At 35.6% G+C, this 19,330-nt stretch overlaps 1 protein-coding gene across 1 annotated transcript in view; it reads left to right on the top strand.

Annotated features, from left to right (window-relative positions):
• The first annotated feature begins 220 nt into the window (after nucleotides 1-220).
• Nucleotides 221-19,330, top strand: part of UCHL3 (ubiquitin C-terminal hydrolase L3) — a 41,301-nt gene continuing 22,191 nt past the window's right edge. Inside the window, exons 1-5 of the mRNA XM_084226490.1 lie at nucleotides 221-226; nucleotides 9,653-9,781; nucleotides 12,917-13,073; nucleotides 13,408-13,493; nucleotides 14,555-14,602. Coding sequence (XP_084082616.1) covers nucleotides 9,707-9,781; nucleotides 12,917-13,073; nucleotides 13,408-13,493; nucleotides 14,555-14,602 — 366 coding nt within the window. The 5' untranslated portion in view covers nucleotides 221-226; nucleotides 9,653-9,706. The remainder of the gene's footprint in view (nucleotides 227-9,652; nucleotides 9,782-12,916; nucleotides 13,074-13,407; nucleotides 13,494-14,554; nucleotides 14,603-19,330) is intronic.

Below are 19,330 nucleotides of genomic sequence, written 5' to 3'. Positions count from 1 at the left end.
GGCGCTGCCGTGTGCGCGGGAGGCTGCCCTCCTGACAGCCTGCCTGCTGTGGGATTGGCGGGAGGATGGCGGAGGGGAGAGGGCAGAGGGCTCCCGCCGCGCCGGACCGCATCGCCTCTTAAGGGGCGGCTGGTGGTGGTAGGGATGGAGGAAGGTCTTATTCCGTGGATCCCACTGAGTCTTAACTACCTTCTGTTTTCTGGTTTCTTTTCAGGTCACGAATCAGGTAAGAAGCTTTTATTTGAGGTAACCTTTAGTCTCTGCGGCTTTGGGCCCGTCTCCTCTCGTTTTCGTGTAGTAAAGGCTCCGTCTTGTCCAAGGAGAGTGCCCCCTTCCTTCCCTACGCGTGTCTGCGCTCGTCTTCTCATGTCGGACCGTACTGGAACCTGTCCCTTAAAGATACTATATGAACGAAAAACGAACAGTAAAAAGAGAATGGTTGTGGCCTGGCTATTACTGTAATGAAATTTCTGATGTTTTTCAAGGTGGGTTTTAATTCATTAATTAGTGGTTAAAACATCAATTTCTATTTAACATGTGCCAGGTGTGGACCTGTACATGATGTCTTTGGGCACATGTATGGATCTGCTTTCATCACGGTGTTGTAGTCTCATACTTCTTTGGCTGACCATAAAAAATAATGTAGTTTTACCATATTTGCACTTTTCTGCTTATTAATGACAATATGTGCATGATTGGTTGTTGCAGTTTTTGTTAGTGTGGTAGAACCCATGCTAGAGAAAGGAAGCTTGTTTTAGTACATAAAACAATGCTTCCTCTAAATAAGCTCTGGCTGAAAGGAAATCACACATACTAATCCTGCATCATGTTCTCAGTGACAATTTTGAGCATAGTGTTAATGGTCATTTGTTGATTTCAGCAGGCCTCTTGACAATGTTAAAGATGGTGTTTAAGCCAAAGGGCTCTGCAACTTCTAGCAGCAAAATTGTATTCTTAAAACTATATTGTTGAAATATTTTGGAAACTGGGAATTTCTGTGGGTGAAGAATGTTTTGTTTGGGTTTTTTGTTGTTGTGGTGCTGTAAAATACAAACTACCTCTGCAGTAGAGTAAAGAGTTACTTGATACTGGGTCATTTTGTGTGTTATACTTTCCTAGGTCAAATAATTTTACAATTTTTACAGTATTGCTGCTGTGGAGCGATTTGAGAAGTCTATAATCCCAGTCTCCTGAATTAAAATTGATGGCCTTTCTTGGGAGCCCATCTTGAACACGTGCTATAGTTTCCTCTTTAAAATTTTGAAATTCAGAAACCTAATTTCCAGTTTGGAAGAAAATAAGTGAATAAATAACTAGTAAGAATTTCCAACTATCTTACTTTTTCTTCTGACTTTCCAGATGGTGAGATGAGCTCATCACCTTTAAAGTAGAAATTGAGGAGGAGAAAACAGTAACATTTTCATCTGAAATATCTTGTATCCCTATGTGTTTATGTTGTATGGAGAAAGTCCTAAAGGAATGTCAAATGTACAATTTTAAGTGTGTTTAAAATTCATCTCTTTTGCCCATTGGTGATGGATGTAGCTGTTGTAGATGATCGACGATAATAGGAATTTGTACTCTACAAGGATTTTTTTATTACTGTTTCTGTGTAGAAATGGCCACTTGAAACCAACTGGACTTCCTCCTTCACTACTAGTCTTGAGTGAGCAGGATTGTTATTATCTAGACTGAGAGATATATATTAAAAAAATAATAAATAGGTGTGTGTTGAATATGAATGCACCTTGCATTATTAATCATTGTTCTTTTAATCTCCTCAGTACAGTGGTGAACTGTGTAGCAACAGGGCTGTTAGTCATAAGTTATTCATATCCTGCTTGTGTTTAAAACAATAATAATAGTAATTTGAAATTCTAATGAAGTTGGTGACTAATTTTTGGAAAATCCTGTTGAGTTAATTGCAAGGATGGGCATTTCTTGTAGTACTCTGTACTGTGCTCTGTAAAATATTCTAGAAGTCTTTAGCACTAATAACCCCAATGGTCTGCCTCTACAAACTGCAATATTTGTGTCTGGTGGTCATTTAATACATGTATTTGGTTAGACATCTAGCCAAGTGCCAAGTGTTTCTTCTTGGGGTTTGTTTGTTTGGTGTTTGTTATTTGATTTTTTTAGTTGAGTGTTAGACTATCTCTTATGCATACTACTTTTGTTAGTTTTAAATTATTGCTAGGTATGGTAGTAAAGTCTTAAACAAAAAAAAAAAATTTCCAGTGACCTGTAAGATGCATAGATTCTTAGTGTTAGATTGTAATTAGAACTATCATCAAGTGCTTATGCTGTTTTGATTATTTTACCAATAATTTTATTCCCCTTATTAACAGTAATTAGTAAGGAAGTGTTCTAAATGCAGGTTCATTTGCTTTTAGTATGTTCTTATAATACTGTGCCTTCTCTGGTTTTAAAGTATAGGCTGTAAATTTGAGGCTTTCAGTCGTTGTGGTAGAAATTCAGATGATAATGGAAAAAAAGGTTATTTCTCAGTTAGAGGTATGTGAAGTCTTTTAAAAATATCTCAGAAGTTTTTCTTTATCTGAAAGTGTTTATATTATAATACAAGTCCAGGAATTTGAAAATCCTTAATCTGTATAGAACCTCTCTTTGTACATATGTGTTTAAATTATTTGAAGATTCAGAAACTGGCTGCTGAGGGTAAACAGGAATGTTCTTTCTTAGTTTTAAAGATTTCCAGTGGAAATGTGCCACGTGTCTCTAGTGATGTTTTCAAGAGAGAAGACAGTCATTCAATGCAGCACACAGTGCTGGTTCTAATGAGTGAAGCCAGGAGTTAAATGTACCATATGGTGCTAAGTTATTGTCACAGTACTTTTTTTTCTCCTTCACTTCTACAGTCTGACAGAATGAATTGTTGTCTACCTCTGATACAGAAAGAGTTGATGATTCAGCATTTACAAAGCTCCATTTTGTGTACAGTGATGGCAGGGAATGAATGGTTTCTTCTCTTTGACCTTCCTTTGGCCTGACATGACCAGCGCTACCTCTTTCCTGGGTATCTTATGTGATTTTCCTGAGAGAAAGCAAGAAAATTATGTTTATCAATTACCATATATTTGGTATTTTTTATCTGGTTCCATATTTCTTCTGAAAAAAACCAAAATTGAGACTGCATGTAAAGTTTTTGGAGTGAAAAGATCAGAACACAAGCTGATTGTTCTTCCTCATAATGTTGCTTCAGTCTGGCTTGCATCCCACAATTGATTGTCTAGGAAGTGTAGATAAACAAAAAGTATGGGTGGAAATTTTTCGGGATGTCCCACCTTTTTTCATTCTCTCTTCCCTTTCTTCATCTTACACATTCTAAGGAAGATCCCTGCTTCCTGAGTAAGATGACATTCCCACTCAGGCCTTCGTTGGATCCAGATAAGGATAGAGTAATTGACTGCATCTGATTATGAATCTCAAGCACTGGCTTCAGAGTTCGACTACTGAGTGTTGGCTGTGGCTTGAGTTTCTTTTGCCCTGTAGGGCTTAGTTGCTGGTTCTTAGTTACCTTCCAGGATTACTTGTAGGCCTTTGATCCTACTTTTTGGGGGGATTTGGGGTTTTGAGTTTTTTAAGCCATTAGGGTACTGAGAGTCAGCTACATAAAGAAAAATATTCTAGCTTATGAACACTGTTGACAGCTGTGACTTGAAAGTTACGGAGATGATAAAGCTCACAAAGCATAGAACAAATGGCATAAACTGGATACAGCCAGTCTTTTTCCATTTATGGAACACCTCTCTTCAGGGTGTCAGGCAAATACAGAGAAGAATTAAGTATCTTGGAAGCAGGACTTGGTCTTCCTAAAAGATCTTTTCATTTCCTGGACTCTGAAACACTATCCCACAAGCTTTCCCAAAGAAAAGCCGTAGTAATCAAAATAGTTGGAAATGTGGTGCGCACAATTCCTGAAGTGCATTGTGAGGTAGTGCTCATAGATAAGGTACTGAGGTACTGTCTAAGTGTGAAAGGCTGTTGGCTGTGGAGAAACACAGATGTCCTTCTAAAATGCCTAGCCAGGCTTACTTTTTTTTTCAGGTGAGGGAGTGGAATTTAACTCTTTTGTGGTAAGCAGAGTGTAAAATAGTGGAGATAGTGTACTTGCTTGGAAAACAGCCTTTTACTACTCATGTAGCCTCAAAAAGTTGAAAACCAGGATTCAGTTTGTGTCTTTCTATAAAGACAATATCCCAGAAAGCCTTTCACAGAGCCAGCAAAGAGGGAGTGTTGAGCCTGTGATTCTGCATAGCAAAGAATAAGCACAAGGATAAATATGAAGGAATTGTAGGTGACCGCTGTGAGAGCACTTAGTGAATGGCTTCTAGTTTAAAATATCTCCAACTATGTAGCCCTCTTACTGATAATTATATTACCTATTTAAATAGGTAAATATGTTGCACATGGCAAATTGTCACTTGTTTTGGGGTTTAGAGTAGTATTTATATGATAGTTGAAAGATTGCCTTAGCTCAGTCTTTGTATGTTCTACAGTAATTGAAAGCTATGAAAAACATGTATTTGATTAATCTACTTGTATTTGCCTCTTCTGTTCCTTCTTATGATCTTTTTTGCTCCGTTTCTTAGTTTTTGTTATGAGGGAATGCTTACTGTCTTGAAGACAAAGGGGAAAACAGGTGGCAGTTATTCGTGCCTTATACGTTATCTTGCTACACTGAAATGCTTTTACCCACTTTGACATTTTCCTTGCTTAAAGGACCAGCAGAGTCAGTAGAATCCAATGGTTGTTTCAGTAAACTGTAAAAGAAGAAATGTGTATATCAGCCTATTTAGAAGAGTGGATTGATGCAGCTAATTTCTGTTACGAGTTACTTTTTAGATCATGCAAACAGGTCTGTTAAGTGTTTTTCACAGAGTAACAGTATTCTGTTTTGAATCAGTGTCTCAGTATCAACACCTCAGGACTCTGCTGGAAGCATTTTAAAGCTCTGGCTCATGGGTTTTGGAGGAAGTCTGGGTCAGCTGGTTCATCCAGATTTCTGGGTGCTTTTTTTGCATTGCTGCCTGTGGGATGCCCTGGTTGAATATGTACAGCAGTGCCTGGGCAATACTGAGTGTTAAGTTTCAAAACTGCTTTATGGATATGTGAAAAATATATACCTCTCTTTTTGAAGAACAGGAACACTAACTGTGAGTCAGTGTTGCTCTTTTAGGCACCATAAAGTAATGAACACAACTGGAAGGATAAGAATTTTGTGGATGTAAGTTTTCTCAAATTTTTGAAAAAAAAATCGCGATGGGCTGTTGTCTTTGAACTTTATTATGGTGTCCCAAAGTACAGAACCTGAGGATATTAAAGAATTTGTAATAAACTTTGATTTTCCCAAGGAAGTTTATTATAATGGGTCATCTCTTGTTTGAACAAGATCATACTGTGGCCATTCTAAGTGAGTAGTTGGTAAAGAAGAATAATGCAGCTTATGTAAGTTCCAGCTATCTCTTTGCTCCTAGTGTGCCTTTTGACCTGCTGTACAGGACTAAAGTTTTTACAGCTGCTACATATGACTGAAATGATGCTGTCTCTAAAACGTACTGAAAAATTCTTCCTTCATTATAATTCCATAAATGTCATGATGAAAGAATGAAGAAATAGATCCTTATAATGTTCCAACAGTAAAATATTGTTTGGGTGGTTCCCTTATTTCTAGAAAGAAATTTCACTTCTCAAATAGACTTGGTTTTGTTACATGCTTCTAGAAATTATGTGTAAAGAATTAAAAGCAAAATATTGTGCAACTGTATTTTTAATATAGATTAATAAGAATTGGATACTTTAAGAAATGAATAATTTTCCCTTTCTTGATGGCTATTCAATCAGTTGCATTTTACTCAATGTCTTACTACAATTTGTTGGAAAAATTACCTTCAATTCAATAAAGTGCCAAAATTTCTTGTGCTTTAATGAAAAAGTTAGAAAATATTGATTGTCATAATTGGTTTATTTGTATGTTGTCCTTCCAGTTTCCTAAAGCCATAGGAACACTTCATTTTTGCAGAGGAAAAATCTTAACTGTGGTTTTGATGTGATATAGAGATGCTTTAATGCATTCAGCAGAAGTACAATAAAATGTAGATGCTGTGGGTGTTTGGTTTTTATTTGTGCTTAGAATAGGGTGGCAGCAGTTGGTTCTTCTCACAGAAGCCCTCTTGACTTCTGCATCTGAGAGTCTGGAAATGTTTGTGCATTTTGCCAGTTTAATGTTTTCATGGTTCCAACTTTTATATAAAATACCACAGTAAGATGTGGAAAAATCCAGGTCTTGAGTATAATGCCTTAGTATTTAAAGTGATGTTCCTGAACTATTTGCAGAAGCTGTCCAACTTTAGTTGCCCTTAAATGTCAAGCTCCTATTTTGTTTCAGTTTTTATCCTCACTTTGTTTTTACATGCAAATGACAGAGTAGAAAAGCACATTGCTGTTAAGACAGTATTTCAATTGCGCATTTACTCCATAAGTTTATAATAAATTTCACCCTTATGTTGTCATATCCCACTTACCCTTTATGCATCTCCATAAACCTGATAGATCAAATCTTCCTACTTGCTCTGTAACTGTGTTGGCAGAAGTAGGATTCTAAACTCATGTTAAAGATAACTGCTCTGTGCTTTTTTCCGTTAGTAGGCTGAAGTAGTGGTACCAGCAATGAAAACAGAATAGCTTATACCACATGCTGCGTAGGTAGAGTGCCTAGAAGTGCCTATTGTAATGTTTTTGCTATAAACCAACATTTAGACATACAGATTTACAATCTGTGATCATTTAGAATAGAATGAGGTAGGCTGAAAGGGGCTTTTGACTTCTGCAGACCAACCATACTCTGTTCAAAACAAGTTGCTCAGCAACCTGTCACGTTCTGAATTTCTCAAGACACAAACTCCACAGTCTCCTGGACAGTTTGCGCTAGTGTTTTGCTATGTTTGTTATTTTTAAAATTTATTTTTAAATGCCTTCCTTATAAAGTTACATTTCCCTGTGTTTCAGCCTCTTGTTTTCCTCTGTTTTACTGTGTGCTACTGAGATGAGTCTGTCTCTGTCTTCTCTGTGCTCTCCCTTAGCTAGTTATAAACAATAGTAGTCAGGTGAGAAAGAAGGGCCTTCTGGAATACTGGGGCAAAAAGGACAAATTCATAGGAAGTGCAGTTAAGGGTGAGGGGTGTAAAGTAGTTTCTAAAGTGGCTTTTTGTCTGCTAGCTGGCTGGACCAGTGAAAAAACAGAAAGTGTTTTTCAGCAAGGTCTTTTAAGACAAGAAGAAAAGAGAAAACCAAAACTATGACAAAAATCTGTAAAAATAAAGTTGTGAAAAAGTGAATACTAAATACAGATGTGCGGGGGAGTTTTGTGCTGCTGTTGTTGTTCTTCCTGAGGTCCTCTAAGACTTCTGTAATAAGCTAAGAATTTTTCTTTTTTTCTTTTATAAGGTGAAAACTCACAGACCTATAAATTAAGAATTGTCAGCAGTGTGATAAGCAGTGTCTGAGAAAAAGATTCTGTTACTCTCTTGTGCGGAACCAGAGAAATATGAAGCTGCTATTTTATGTTGTCTTGCATACATAGTATCAATAAGTTAAGAGTGAAAATGAATGAGCCCTCAAAGAACCCTAAGTGTTCTTTACAGTAGGTATTTGTAGAATAAAATTGCTTGGATAATCCCTAAGTAATTGGAAAGGAAAACAGCAGAGATCTCTCACCTTTTTAGACAGTGACGTTGTCTAAAAAGTGTACTGAACTTCCTGCTGTCCTAAAACAAGAATGACTTTGTGTTCCCATCCAGTCATCTATTGTTCATCTGTTACCCATCTGTCACTCTCTCTTACACAGGGACTTAGTCTGCACAGTTTTTAAAATCTACTTAATAATTTTCAGAAGGATATTTTTATCTTTTTTTCCAGGCCTGAATGAAACCCTCTTGACGTACAGAGAGATATCTTCTTTGCCTATTTTGAATCTATCCTTAGTATTTTATTTTTGGTTTATGATTCTACAGTAGAGTTGTTAGTCTGGTTGTGTGTTAAGATCACTGCTTGTCATACTAAGCCTATGCTCTTGCTGTTCTCTGCAGTGCTGACCATCATTTTTCATTGTCACTATCATTGTTTACTAGAAGATAAAACTTCTTGGATTGTTAAGTTTCTAGGTGGTATGGTAGCATGAATAATGAAAGGTGCCCTGTATCAACGGAGTCTTAGTTCTGTTAAATTCTTAATTCAGGAGTTTGAGTAAACTATTCTTAGGTTTGGTTAGCATTTTGTTGACTTTGGGTTTAAAAGGGTTGGTTTTAGTTTTGTTAGTTGGTTGTTTGGTTGCTTGGTGATTTTTTTTTTTCCCAGTGGTGTAGAACAGAACAAGAGACTAAACCACTTATTTGTCCAGTAACTTAATGAGATTCTTTTTTGTTGTCTTTTCTGGTTTGTGGGGTCTTTTTCTAGGTGAGTGTTGTTTTTTTTTATTTTGGGGCATTTGTACCATTATTATTTCATGTAATATTGCAAAATATCAAATGATATTGGAAAGGAAAATTGCATTTTTTCAGTTGTGTTACTTTCCTGCAATAAAAATGATAGCTTAATCGCTGGCTTAATATGAGAAGTACTGGAAGTACTTATCAATTAATATTTTAATGCACCCATACATGAAGTCTCTTCTCTTTGGATTTTTTTTTTTTTTGGCTATTCACAAAGTGGTAATTATCTTCACAATGTAGAAGATTAGAATAGAAGTTCAAAGTAAACTGTCTTCTGTTTCATCAGTTATTAAATGCTTAATGCTTTCCCTTTTCCTCATGTTCATTGAAAGATCTGTGTATGCCACAGTGTACAATTAGTTTTTTTATATAATTGTGAATGGTCACTATGCATATAGTAACAACAGTTCCTGAATTCAGTTAGGTTCTTCCAGACTGACAATTAAAAGATTTCAAATTGTCTTTGACTATCTCTGTGGTTATCGATTCTGCAACTGTTGTTGTGATGCCTAGTTTACTTGAGTAGAAGAACATCCATTTTAAAAGTGATCCAGTCATCAAAATATTACTCCATCAATATGTTACTCCATCATAGTTTGAAGGGATTTTTCTTATAAAAGCTACACTTACTAAAGTGTGTGTCTTGTGTGGCTTTGCTCCTAACATCTTTTTACTTGTAGGAGCTCCAATATGAGCCCTGATACCAGGTATTCTGAAGTCATGGAGTTAGATAATACCATATGGAGTCAAATAATGCCATAAGTTTGTTCATATATGCTCTGACTGATGGCTCTGATGATTTCTAGTTAACATGAATATTCAGTAAAAATAGATTCACAAAATCTTCTGTTTTGTGACAGAACACTTTTTAAATGGTTGAAATGTTTTGATGCTTCAGTAAATACTGCTGGGTGTGTTTCCACTTCCCTTCCATAAATACTATTTAAATACATAAAACATGGGGGGTTTGTGTGTGATGTATTCAGCCTTATTTATTATAACTTGTATCTCTTTTATTCTCCTTAAATTTTAGAAAGCATGGGTTGTTTTAATGTATTTCACATTGTGGATATTCTGTTATGCTTCTAAAAGATAGGTGTTTGAGCGTACTTGTTTAATATTATGCTTTTTTTTTCCTCTTCCAGTTCCTGAAACAGTTGGGTATACATCCTGACTGGCAATTTGTAGATGTTTATGGTATGGAACCAGAACTGCTTAGCATGGTGCCAAGACCTGTATGTGCAGTACTACTTCTCTTTCCAATAACGGAAAAGGTAAATGTTTATGTAATAATCAGTTAATTGCTTTTGTCATAAGTGAAATGGGAATGAAAGTTTGAATCTTGTACTTTGCTGTCGTATTAGAATCAAAATGAGACTCAAGCTGTATTCAAGAGACTTCTTCATTAAAAATAACACAAAAAATGCTTCTTTCAGAACCTTCTTTTGATAACCTTGCGTGTATATTTCTGATTTCTTTTCAAATCAGAATGGGAAAAGCTAATGTAGAAGCACAGAGAAATATGCTTCACACTTCTCTATTACAGGCAATTTAAGGTATTTTTTATAATAAGCACTGTGAAATGGCTCAATTTGCCAGTTTTAGCAGAAAGCTCTAACAGCATAAGGAAAATAAGAAATAAGGTGCAGAACAATATGCAACTCCTTTTCCAGTTTTTGTCCTGTTACACTGACAATCCTTCAGACTTCAATCCACTTTCAGTTGGTCATCAGTATTGATGTGGGTGGCTTTCACTTCTTGGACAGATGGGACATACTGTTAAGATGAAAGACAATTTCCCCACCATCATTCACTATGTTGGACTTTGGTTAAATCTTCAATGTGCTTATTTTGTGTCATCACATGCTTTTATGTAGCGTGATTCATATTGATCTTTCAATTTGTAACAGTATTACATGACTGTGATAATGTCAGCCAAAAGGTTGAAGTGAATCTGTCCACAATTAATTCTTTTAATATGTCTCTCAAAAAGAGTATGTAGCTTATAAGGACAAATCACTTAGCTATTGAAGCTTGTCTTCGAAACACAAGGTGTTTAAATAGACAGGAGTGTCAGGTCAGTCATCCTACACATTATGTCCAGTAAACCTCTGTATTTTCAGTTTCTCCAAACCAGCTATGCAGGCAGTACTTTTTAAGATTGATTTCAGCTACCCTGATAGTTTCAAGCTTAATCAAACTTTCAACTCACCCGTCCTCAGGAAATGTCCTTTCTGTCACCTTTGAGGCATTGTTTTCTGTGTGCTGTCATTTCTGTCTGGCTGTTTGAGGTACAGGTCTGACTGTCACTTTTCTTTTGACTCTCTGCTTGTGCAAACCTTTTTTTGGATCATGCTATGGGAGCATTATCCCGTACGAAAGAACCTTGCTCTTGTTCCAGAAGGTGTATCTGATTTCATCCTAAAGAAACATATGACAAACAAAACCAGAGAAACAACATTTGCTCTGTTGCATCAATCAGTCAAATCTGAGCAGCAGCCAAGTGTTCAGCATGTTAATCCTTCTGAAACGTCAGGGGCACAAATGTTTCTATCAACTGTTTAGCCTGGCTGTGTGAACAGTCAATGTTTCATGGGAGGTCCCAATGTTCTGAAGCTTTTGTTAGTCACTGTGAACTCCACAAGACCCTTGTGCTTTATTTTGTATTTCTAGAGTAGTTTTTTCCTCCTCAGTCTCCCTTTCAAAATGGCCTGTAAAATTACACTTTTATTTAATTTATGATTTATTTGTTTCTTGGCTGTGTCTACATTTATGAAAGTGGCTATTAGTTTTGCTGCCTTTGTAAAGACTTTTCTCACATGTCTGTCTGTTCATGTCTGTCTGTCTGTCTGTCTGTCTGTCTGTCTGGAAGCTCAGTGGTTTCGTGGTTCCTGTATATCAGTTTCCTAGAACTTGCTTTTAAGGCAAGCTACTCTTGTTAGCATTCTAAAGATTTTAGGATTGTTGTTCACTTTAAAGGTCAATGTTTTCTTAGTCTGCATAGTATGTTGTAGACAAAGTAAATATTGTGGGTGTTGGCATTTTGGGCCTAATGAATTAATAGATCCAAATGAATCTAAATTATGGGATATAGTTTAGGTTAGGAAGAATCTGTTGAGATGATCTGGTCTATCCCTTGCTCGAAATTGTATTTTTGGTATTCCCAGCACTTATATATTTATTTTTTCTGTTGATTTTATTTTAGTTGGGAGGGAATGAATGGCAGCTGTATTGTTCACCTCTCTAGTCTGAACTTTTTGTCGGATTGAACTCTATGAAATTTTTATCTCAATTAAGGCTATTTTTTGTTAGCTTGTAGATAAGCCAAATTTAAATGGTTTATAATGCTCTTGCTATTAGTTAGCCTATTCAGAACATGGAGGCACCTACAAAAGTGGAATATGATGCTAGAAGTTTTTTGGTTTTGTTTGTCACTGACAGTGCAGACAGCCCAAGGGAAATTTCTCAGGGGTTTGCAGGAAGAGTTCCTTGGTAACTTTCTTCATTCTTACTTCACTTTCATCATACTTGTATAAAAAGCCCATCTACTTCAGAATTTTTTTTTTTTTCTGCAAAAGTACCTAGTAGAAGAGTCAAAGGAGGAAGCATTAACTGGAACATTTGTGGATTTATTTTTTTCTTTTTCTCTCTGAAATTAAAATTTAACAAAAGAAAATTAACAGAAACCTCAAACAAATCCAATAAAAAAGAACAAACCCATAACAACACCCTCCCCCCCAAAAGAACCAACAAATCACAGCCAGTGACAAAAAAAGCACAAAACTGACACACTATTGCACAGTATAACAGGTTTTAGTCAAATATGATCTTTATAAAACAAGTATTTTAGATTGTTCAGTTGAAGTAAATTATCTTTTTGCTACAGAAAATAAAAGTTTACTTTATGAATATTGTTTCAGAAGGGCCTGTTTTGATGCCTTGGGTGTTATATAGCTCTTATTTTATATTCCTGGGGAAAATGAAATGTAACAGTGGAATATATAAAGAATGCTTCATGATGATTAATCACCTGAAGTAATACAGCTTTCTTGATACTTCTGTCCTTCTTTCTTGGCACTTCTGTCCTTAAAAAGCCATTAAAGCCATTAAAGTTGCATTGAAGTGAGATGGTGACATGAGCTCAGATCAAGGAAATATTTTAAAAATTTTTAAAGCTGTGTTAGATAACACATATTCAAAACAATGTTTCAAGTGTGGAAGCACTGGGTTAAGTATAGAGCAGTTCAGGTAAGTTTACATACATTTGTTGGACCACATGTGTTAAACATTTCAAATGGTAGTATTAATTAGCTGTTGTATATTATAAATTGTTTTGTCTTGATTGATGTAGCTATTCATACTATTTGTTGAATAACTGTGACTATTTGTGTGTTTAACTTTCCTTCTAGTATGAAACCTTCAGAACAGAAGAAGAAGAGAGGATAAAAGCTAAGGGGCAAGATGTCAAATCATCAGTGTATTTCATGAAGCAGACCATTAACAATGCTTGTGGGACAATTGGGCTAATTCATGCTATTGCAAACAACAGAGATAAAATGAACTTTGGTAAGATTTTTTTACTTTGGGTTTTGTTGGCTTTATCCTTTTTTTCCTCAGCTGTGGGAAGCCATGGAGGGAAGGGTATGTTTTGTACTATTTTCTCTGAATATAACTATTCATAAAGGCTGAAGGAGTGCATTTTTACCTATAATTACAAAATAATTATTTTATACTAATTTATGAACTAAAGCGCTTGAAACATTGCAAAGTGCAGTCAGCCTTCTGTGTCTTAAAAATACAGTGCAATTCTATCTTCAGAAGTTTTGTTGGATTCTGTAAGCTGTGAATGAAGTTGGAATTAAAATATGACACTAATTATGTCTTTTTAAATTTTTTTAAGAAACTAATTCTTCACTGAAAAAGTTCCTAGAAGATTCATTATCTATGACTCCTGAAGAGAGGGCCAAATACCTAGAAACTTATGAAGTTAGTATCATGTGTTTTTACTTTTATTTAACATGGTGTAAGAATTACTTGCATGAGCAGGTACTGTCCTTGAGGGTTGACTCAGTGAAGCAGCTAAGCAAATTTGATTTTACAGTGAGCTTGTGATCAGACAGTTGCTACAAAGGAAACTCTGCATTGGTATTTTAGAGTATTTCTGCCTGCCCATAGCTCAGTCAGCAGAACAGATTTTGTCAATGTTCTCATCCATATTAATTCCCTGGCTTAGTTTAAAATTACTTTGAAATGCATGAGAAATGTGTGCATAATCTTTTCTTTTTATGGGTTCAGGATATAGTTTAATGGTCAATTTAAGCTGATCTGGGGCTATTGCTGAAAGGGTTGTCCTTTTGTTGCCTCTTTTAATTTGTGCCTTCTGGTCATATCTCTAAGCTTTGAGCAGTTGAGGCACTCAAAGAGCTGATTTGGCTGAAATATGATCTCCTTCCCCTACCATCCTAAACCATGAGATGAACTAGCTGATATTCTGGTTAGCCACATCATTAGTACTGTTCGAAAGGATGTGGCAGAAACATCTGGCCAGTGGTGGATGGAGAACAGTGCTGTTGCTCCTGATGTTAATGATGTTAATAATGCTCTCAAAATGAAAACCTTGATGATTTTTAAGTTAGAGCATATTGAATATGAGTATTAATGTGTGGCTAAAGGAAGTAGCAATAAACAGAAACAGCAGAGATTTATGACATTTTCTATGGAAATGTTGGACACAAAATGACTGATTGGAGCTTCTGTCAAAATTATTTTTTCTGCTCAAAATGATAGCTAAAAAAAGTATTGGCTGTGTGCAAAAGTGCCATTACAAACTCTCAGATATTTGACCTGAATTGACTGTTAAGAAACTGAAGGAGTGGTCTTCTGATCCTTGGAGGTGGAGATTATTTGTTTATTAGCTTTCTTATTTATTATAAGCGCTGAACAAAAATAGTTACATCTATGTAATTGATAAATCAAAGGCAAGAATGGTTCTTGCAACACTGAAAGTGTCTCATTTAATGTCTGATTGAAATATATTTTAATTTTAGGCTATTCGTGTCACTCATGAATCCAGTGCCCATGAAGGTCAGACTGAGGTATCCATTTTTTAAAAAGTCTTTGTTTATATCTAATTTGAGTTGAATATAATTGATGTGAAAGCAATCACATGTTAAAGGTTTACAGTGAAATTGAGATTATTGCTTGGTTTTCAGAATTGTGTCATTAGTCCAAAATTAAGTGGTATTGCTGTGGGGGAAACCAAACTTGAAGCTTAGGGGCTTTTTGTTTGTTTGTTTGTGGGTTTGGTGGTGGGGGTTGTTTGCATTAGGTTTTTTTAGCTCTTATATAACATGAAAGATCTTTCTAAGCTTCATTTCAGAGTAAAACAGACAGAAACTTGAGGTTTTCTTGTTGCACAGTAGGTAAGACTGTAAGATTCATAGTAACTATACAAGTGTATCGAACATTTTGTGAGAGTTCAGAAAGTTATAATTCAGGAAAAGAAATAGTCCAATAGTTGGTTTGCAGGTGTGTGTGTGTGCTGTTTGTATACAATACAAATTCAGATAATTCTCATTCATACATACATTTATAAGCATTTATGCCCCAACGGATTGTGTGTTATATGGCAAAAACAACCTAGTAGCTGACAAAAGAACCCTGAAATAACCATAAACTTGAACATTCAAATTTTTCTGCTTCAATTGTGCTAAGTCAGTTTTCCATCTTTCTGGTTCAGATTTCAGTATCTGTTTGACAAAGGAAAAAAAAAAAAAGATTATATTGTTGCTAGCATTGCTTTGTTTGACAAAAAGAGAAACACTTCTGTGTTTGGCTGTGGCTCCAGTGACTCATCCATTCTCTCTTTTTGAAGTGCAGTAGGTAAAATTTTCTTTTTTTTTTGTGCAGTGCCTTCTATACAATGTAGGAGAAAGCAAAGCAATCCTTTCTCCTCCCCCTTGCCCTGTCTGGAAATGGAAATGATGAGAATTGGTTTAACTATTTTTGTTATAGATACTCAACTTCCTTTGTAGTATTTTATTTGAAAAACCACACCACTCTCTCTTCTTATCTTGTTCCCTAAATTAGCCAAGGTTCTATATTTCAAGAAGAAGCATCAGAACAAATTTGTGGCTTTTTTCCTTTTCTAAGTAGGAGACTCAAAAATATGGTCTGGTTTTTTTTTTTTTCTTTTTCCAATTAGTTTATTTCTAGATATTCTTGGCCAGCTCAGAAAGAGTGACTATCCCAACAAATTGCTGAAGACTGAATCTTTTCCTAAGATCCTTGTGAAAGAGAAACTTCTTTAGTTATTTTGATGTACTGTAAGGTTCATGTAGGGAACGATCTGTCTCTGCATTCTTCTGGCAGATATTATGGAACGACTGAGAAAGAAAATACAAGGGTTTGTTTTGAGAGTCTTCATGAAGATTCAGGAAGCACCTAAGTGACGATGGAATCTCCTAATAATGGACAGTTAACTTCTTGAACTTCCACTAATTAATTTGTTTCCTGATCAAGATAACCACAATACAAAAGATTAATAATTGCATGGAAAGATGAAGACTTCTTTTCATAATAAAAAATTACAAAATTGTCTTAGCAACCATGCCTAAACACAGATATTGAATAGCTAGTTTCCTTGCCAATTATTTATTATTCCATTTTGTATAACTCCAAGTAATTCAATATGGATATTCCTTAAACTAGTGAAATAACTTTTTCCTGTCTTTTTGTTTCCAAAGTTGAAATAGTACAAAAACTGAATACATTTTCCAGGATCATTTTTTCAGAATAGTCCTCATCCATCAAACAAGGAGGGAAGAAACAAACATGTTTTGTTACTGGAACATCAAATTGCCTGGAAATCCTGTCCTACCAGATGGTAGTTAAACAAGGCAGCAAGGCCTCCCCATTCATTGATACCTAAGGACTTGCTTTACTTTAAAGTAAAATTCTTTTTAAGTGAAACAAAATATGAAACATGAATATGCTGAGAAGTGTAACTGAGAGATAAAGTGAATTAATCTCTTCTTCCTTCCATGGGTACATTTTAAATGTCACTATGTACTCTCCATGTAGGGGTTGAAGGGACTGATAAACAGCATGATCTTCTAGGTGCTGAAATTAGCATATGTAGGTCATATGAGGTTGTTGACTTGTCCTGTGGGGTAAGTTGAGGATTTCTAGCACGTTTTGGGAAAGAAAGAAGAGAATCCTATTCCTCCTGCATATCCATTACTTGTTAGGGTTACTCTCCTGAGAATTTAAAGTTCCTTTAAGAGCACTGGAAAGGAACAAGGTTGCCTTCCTATGACTGGGATTTTTGACCTCCATGCACCCCCTCCACTGTCCAAATAGTCAAGACATGTTCCATAGAAATCTTTCTTTGAGTAAAGTGGCTTATTTAGTTGCTTAAAGGTAGTAAGTGCTGTATAGTTAGTGCTTTGTAAACAAAAGCACTTTCTAGGTCCTTACAGATCTTTTCTAGGTCTCTTACAGATGTAAAGATTGAGAAAACATGCAGGCCTACTTTTTCTTAGGATGATTAACTTGGCTTGTGTTGTTCACAAGAAAAGCCTGATCTATGGGTAGTTCTACCCTTAGATTGGTATAGCTTACTATTGTCCACTCACATTTTTAGAAAGTCTTGCTAAAACTTATCTGTGTTAGACAGGGTAACTTCCAAAAGTGGGATGCATAGCAGTCAATTCCACTGATTTGTTTAGGAAGAAAGGACGTTTCCTTCCACTATAAAAAACACACCATGATACGATCAAGATAAAGTTAAATTTTCTGGAATCGTGAGCGGCACAAGGTTTAAAAACAGCACAGAGTACAGACAAGTTCTCTTCTGATAATACTGTTTGGTGGGTTTGGGTTTTTTCCCTGGGTTCTGATGTTTCAGACATTTGAGGATTCAATCTTTAATACTTCTGAGTAAAGTCTTTATTTGTTGATTGCCCTTGACAGTCTTGCTCTGTCTTCACAGACTTTTTTTATAACCTCAGTGACTACTAAGTTTTTACAGTATGCTAATGCATTTTCTGCTTTTTTCTGTTTCATGTATGTAAAATGTGCTCAAAATAAAGCGAGTCTAGCTAGAAACAAAAATCAGAAGTAATAGCATAAAGCAGTGCTATCTTCCTAATATCTGTGTATTTTGTCATCCTGTCTGGTGGTTAGGACTTGTTTCTGTTTTAGTATAATCTGTAATTGGATTTTTTTTTTCTCCTAAATTTTGTATGTTTTAAAGAGCTCTTCTCAGGGGAAAAATACCCCCACACTAGGCATGATAATGGGCTTCTAGATTCCAGATGATAACTGCTAGAATTTACAGTGATCAATTTGCTTCTGAGATGTATCATTACTGTGGGATCTATTTGGCTGAACATGAGGATGAATTGCTAAGCTAGTGGATTGAAGCTGAACACTATAGAATGTTCGACCTTGATGGGTGCTTTAACAGGCTTCCCAAGTTTGATAGCTCTGATTAATTAATTAATTAAAAAGTAATTAATTAATTAAAAATTAATTTTAAAACAACCACTTCTCTTAAAAATCAAAGAGATTTTTTTCCTTCAAGGAGATTAAACTTTCAAGAACTGTTAAGCAGTTTTCATTTTGATAATTCATTTCAAGTGTGCTAATTAAAAGGGTTGTAAATTTTCACTTAATCCTTCAGGCCAGGTTTTGGACCAGGTTCTGTTAATACTTCTGGGTTGTGTGGCTCCATGTCTCACTTTATTGGTCCAATAAATAGCTAATGCAGTCTTATGGGTACTTTTTATGGATACTTCTGTGTAAATAATGTAGGTCTGTTTAAAATTACTTTGGTAGCAAGTGGTAAGATCTGGGAATGGTTCCACAGAAGAAGTGTCTTGTTGGCTTTAAGGGTGGTTTGATTCTGGTTGTCTGTTTAAGTACCATAATGAGGGCAATTAATGTAAGATTCCTGGAACAATATTTCTGTTGAAGTTTATGATGATGAAGCTTATACCTTCTTAAATGACAGGTATTTCATATCCAAAGCTGCCAAAAAAAAAAAAATCTAGGTCTTTACCTTAAGGCTTCACAGATCCAGTACTCTTTGCTGTGTGACAGCTCCTGGACTGCAGCTATTGTTGAGAGTACAATAGGTGCCAGATACTCGAGATCTTCTTTATTCTTCCACGAGTCTTCTGCTGAGCGAACACTTCTATTTACAATATCTAGGATGTCTTAAGATGTGGAAAATAGAACCTGTTTCTTTGCACAACTGTACACACTTTTAAACTAATCCTTATTTTATGGCTTTCTGCTGAGCCATCTTTGACTTTTCCCTTTTGTTTTGAATTTGAGGTTTTTTCCCTTCTTGTTCTTCTGATGCCTCCTTCATAAGCTTTGAAACCCTGTGCTGTCACGCACCTTAACATTTCTGATACCCTCTTACAAAAAACAAAACCACCCTCTCCTTTGAAAAACCACAACCCTTCAAAAATATTAAAATGACAAGATTGTGGATCTGTATTAGCTGTCTAATCAACAGTGATTAATTCAACTAAGTTATAGCAGTATTTGAGGGAGGAAAAGTACCAGTTTATAGCAGTGATCAGGATGAGGTTCATCCTTACTTTCAAAACAATTGTAGTAACTATTTGCAAGTAACAGAGCAGAAAATCTATAGGGAACATTTTTTTGAAAACAGGAAAACATGTTATTAAATGAGAGCGACTTCCAGGTCTAGAGTCCTTTGCAGAGTAAATAAATTTTGAAATTGGAGTTGGGGAAGAAACTTATTTTATATCCTACGCCTCATTTCCATTAATATTTCCATTAATATT

The sequence above is a fragment of the Fringilla coelebs genome, assembly GCF_963513975.1.
Source record: "Fringilla coelebs genome assembly, chromosome: 2".
In the NCBI taxonomy this organism is placed as follows: domain Eukaryota; kingdom Metazoa; phylum Chordata; class Aves; order Passeriformes; family Fringillidae; genus Fringilla; species Fringilla coelebs.
The sequence above is the reverse complement of the archived record's forward strand: the minus strand, read 5'-3'. Positions and strand labels throughout refer to the sequence as shown.